The sequence below is a fragment of the Myotis brandtii genome, unplaced genomic scaffold, assembly GCF_000412655.1.
Source record: "Myotis brandtii unplaced genomic scaffold, ASM41265v1 scaffold517, whole genome shotgun sequence".
Taxonomy (NCBI): Eukaryota; Metazoa; Chordata; class Mammalia; order Chiroptera; family Vespertilionidae; genus Myotis; species Myotis brandtii.
Window position 1 is genome coordinate 1,115,555 of NW_005369706.1, and position 3,763 is coordinate 1,119,317.

At 46.4% G+C, this 3,763-nt stretch overlaps 1 protein-coding gene across 1 annotated transcript in view; it reads left to right on the forward strand.

Moving 5' to 3' along the window:
- LOC102243100 (tubulin alpha-1A chain) overlaps positions 1-2,486 on the forward strand; it is a 3,416-nt gene extending 930 nt beyond the window's left edge. Inside the window, exons 2-4 of the mRNA XM_005877339.2 lie at positions 658-880; positions 1,022-1,170; positions 1,330-2,486. Of these exons, the coding sequence (XP_005877401.1) occupies positions 658-880; positions 1,022-1,170; positions 1,330-2,310 (1,353 nt within the window). The 3' untranslated portion in view covers positions 2,311-2,486. The remainder of the gene's footprint in view (positions 1-657; positions 881-1,021; positions 1,171-1,329) is intronic.
- Positions 2,487-3,763: the final 1,277 nt, after the last annotated feature.

Genomic DNA, 3,763 nt, shown 5'->3' on the forward strand with positions numbered 1-3,763 from the left:
GCCTCTGCAGCTGCGCGGCCCCGCCGGCCCCCGTGGGCGCGCACACCTAAAAGTGCTCATTCATCCTGCGCCGCAGAGCCCGGCCCCCGGGCCAGACATTTCCTCTTCACCGCCCTGGCCACGTGCTTCCTGTCCTGGGAGCTGCCCGGAAATCGGGCGGCCTGGTCTAAAATGGTATTCTGGAGCCTGAGTGCTGGACGAACGGCCTCCTCTCCATCTTGGTCCTTCACAGGAGAAAGCTCTGACTAAGGTCTCTCCTTGGTTCACAGGGGGAAAGGAAATTCAGTAAAAGCAATGTAGATCGAAACACAGTGGTTGTCCCTAGAAAAAAAGTTTTACATTTTAATTTGTTTTAAAGGAGGCAGTTAGTTGCCTGGCTGGTGTGGCTCAGTGGTTGACTGAGCCAGTCAGGGTACATGCCTGGGTTGCAGACTCAATCCCTGGTAGAGGGTGTGCAGGAGGCAGCCAATCAATGATGTTCTTCATCAATGTTTCCATCTCTATCCTTCTTCCTTCCTCTCTCTAAAAAATCGATGAAAACACTGTTAAAAACCCAGGCAATTAGTAAGATGAAGATTCCATAGGTGTATTGTTCTGCTTCACAGTCAATCCTGGATTAGTTTCATCCTGGTTTTTCTTTTTTTCTCTTTTCCACAGCGTGAGTGCATCTCCATCCATGTTGGCCAGGCTGGTGTCCAGATCGGCAATGCCTGCTGGGAGCTCTACTGCCTGGAACACGGCATCCAGCCCGATGGCCAGATGCCAAGTGACAAGACCATTGGCGGGGGAGATGACTCCTTCAACACCTTCTTCAGTGAGACAGGCGCTGGCAAGCATGTGCCCAGGGCAGTGTTTGTAGACCTGGAACCCACAGTCATTGGTGAGTTGACCTCAGTAACCCAAGTAAGATCCTGGGGGTCTGGGACAGGAGGTGTGTCCTGGGGGCTCTGTTGAGGCCTTGGGGTTGAGCAGGCTGTGCAGGTTGTTAGTGATGGGCAGCTGCTTTGGTTCCTTTTTGCAGATGAAGTTCGCACTGGTACCTACCGCCAGCTCTTCCACCCTGAGCAGCTGATCACAGGCAAGGAAGATGCTGCCAATAACTATGCCCGTGGACACTACACCATCGGCAAGGAGATCATTGACCTGGTCCTGGACCGAATTCGGAAACTGGTATGTTTCTTCTCAAGAATAAAGAAATCAATGAGCCTAAGGAAGACATTTTTTAAAAGTGTTTCTTGTCAAAGTAAGATTTATATCCTTGGAATGTATGGAAAGTGAAAATACATCACAAAAAGCAATAACTATGTTTCCTCTATTCTTTTCTAACAGGCTGACCAGTGCACAGGCCTTCAGGGCTTCTTGGTTTTCCACAGCTTTGGTGGGGGAACTGGTTCTGGGTTCACCTCCCTGCTGATGGAACGTCTCTCCGTCGATTATGGCAAGAAGTCCAAGCTGGAGTTCTCCATTTACCCAGCCCCCCAGGTCTCCACAGCTGTAGTTGAGCCCTACAACTCCATCCTCACCACCCACACCACCCTGGAGCACTCTGATTGTGCCTTCATGGTTGACAACGAGGCCATCTATGACATCTGTCGTAGAAACCTCGATATTGAGCGCCCAACCTACACTAACTTGAATAGGTTGATAGGTCAAATTGTGTCCTCCATCACTGCATCCCTCAGGTTTGATGGAGCCCTGAATGTTGATCTGACTGAATTCCAGACCAACCTGGTGCCCTATCCCCGCATCCACTTCCCTCTGGCCACATATGCCCCTGTCATCTCTGCTGAGAAAGCCTACCATGAGCAGCTTTCTGTAGCAGAAATCACCAATGCGTGCTTTGAGCCAGCCAACCAGATGGTGAAATGTGACCCTCGCCATGGTAAATACATGGCTTGCTGCCTGTTGTACCGTGGTGACGTGGTCCCCAAAGATGTCAATGCTGCCATTGCTACCATCAAGACCAAGCGTACCATCCAGTTTGTGGACTGGTGCCCCACTGGCTTCAAAGTTGGCATTAACTACCAGCCTCCCACTGTGGTCCCTGGTGGAGACCTGGCCAAAGTACAGCGAGCTGTGTGCATGCTGAGCAACACCACAGCTATTGCTGAGGCCTGGGCTCGCCTGGACCACAAGTTTGACCTGATGTATGCCAAGCGTGCCTTTGTCCACTGGTACGTGGGTGAGGGCATGGAGGAAGGAGAGTTTTCTGAGGCCCGTGAGGACATGGCTGCCCTTGAGAAGGATTATGAGGAAGTTGGTGTGGATTCTGTTGAAGGAGAGGGTGAGGAAGAAGGAGAGGAATACTGATTCCTTTCAGCTCTGCAACATGTCATACTCAGAACTTCAGGTCCAACAGCTGACAGGCATTAAAGCTTTCTGGTTAGATTTTCTTCGCTTTTACTTGTGATCATGTCTGCCTTTTTTTCATGTATACCTGTACGATTTTCCCTTCATGTTTAAAAGTAAAGGCATGGAGAAAGAAAGTTTGACTTCTGTCCTTTTTCCTAAGTTGCTTTTTCTATACTTGTAGGATAGAGACAGCAACAAGGTGGTAATACTAAACTCCTGTCTAGCTACCTCTATGAAGAGAAACGAGCACACTGGTCTGGAAAAGCAGAGCTTGGTTCTAATGTATCGAAAGTCATTCTGCTTAATCTAGTTCTTGAAATTATTGGGTAATTACTAATGAGCAATAACAAGTACAGGCATTCCTGGTTTTACTGCACTTCAGATTTTTTTTAATAAATTGAACAAAAGGACCTCCAGTAAAAAGACTGTAATGCTTTATTGCAATCTGGAACCAAGCCTACAATATCTCCAACGCATGTCTAAATCTATTTGAATCTCCTGCAAATAGTGACTTGTTAAAAAGTTAGGTGCATTTGTGGGAGAGCACTGCTTTACTACGGGGATGAAGTGGCAACATTTGTAAATGTTAAGAGCATACATTATCAAGTATATAATTTGGCTACGTCAAAAGGAATCTAGAGATAAGCAAATGAGGATTTAACCTAGAAGAAAATGTACATTTCAAATTCAGAAAGTATAGGGACAATTAAGAATGCTGAAGATGTTGCCATCTTAACTGGTTTAAAAGTAGGAAAGACCAAAAATTGCCCAAGTTTTTTCGTATGTACAGGGTGGGGTAAAAGTAGGTTTACAGTTTGTATGGAAAATAATATAGCACAATAAGTTTTTCGTGCCCTATTGGTGTGGCTCAGCAGTTTAGCATCAACCCTTGAACCAGGAAGTCAGATTCCTGGTCAGGGTACATGCCCAGGTTGCAGGCTTGATCAGTAGGGGGCATGCAGGAGGCAACTAATGAATGATTCTCATCATTGATGTTGCTCCCGCTATAAAATCAATAGAAACTTTTTTAAAAGTAAATTTTTGTGTACTCAAATTGTAAACCTACTTTTGTCCCACTCTGTATATACAAAATAGTTGTTCCTACCTTCTGAAGGAAACAATGTGGTTTAGCATAGACATTTAAGAAAGCTCTGATGGGTAGCATAGCAACACAAGTGGAGCCACCACAGTCCCCAGGGGAAGACAAATGCCAGGGCTTTAAGCTGGGTTAATAACCAAATGGGAATTATGGTTTTGAGTTAATTCAGTGGGAAGACCATCTTGGAATGTCTGAAGATCCTTTGAAATGTTCCAGTTCTTTCTGCAAAAGAGGGAAAGGTGGCTAGAGTAGAGCCTAGGAAGCAGCAGCAAACCATTGCAGAGGCAAGCAATACTCAATGCAAAAGGTGCC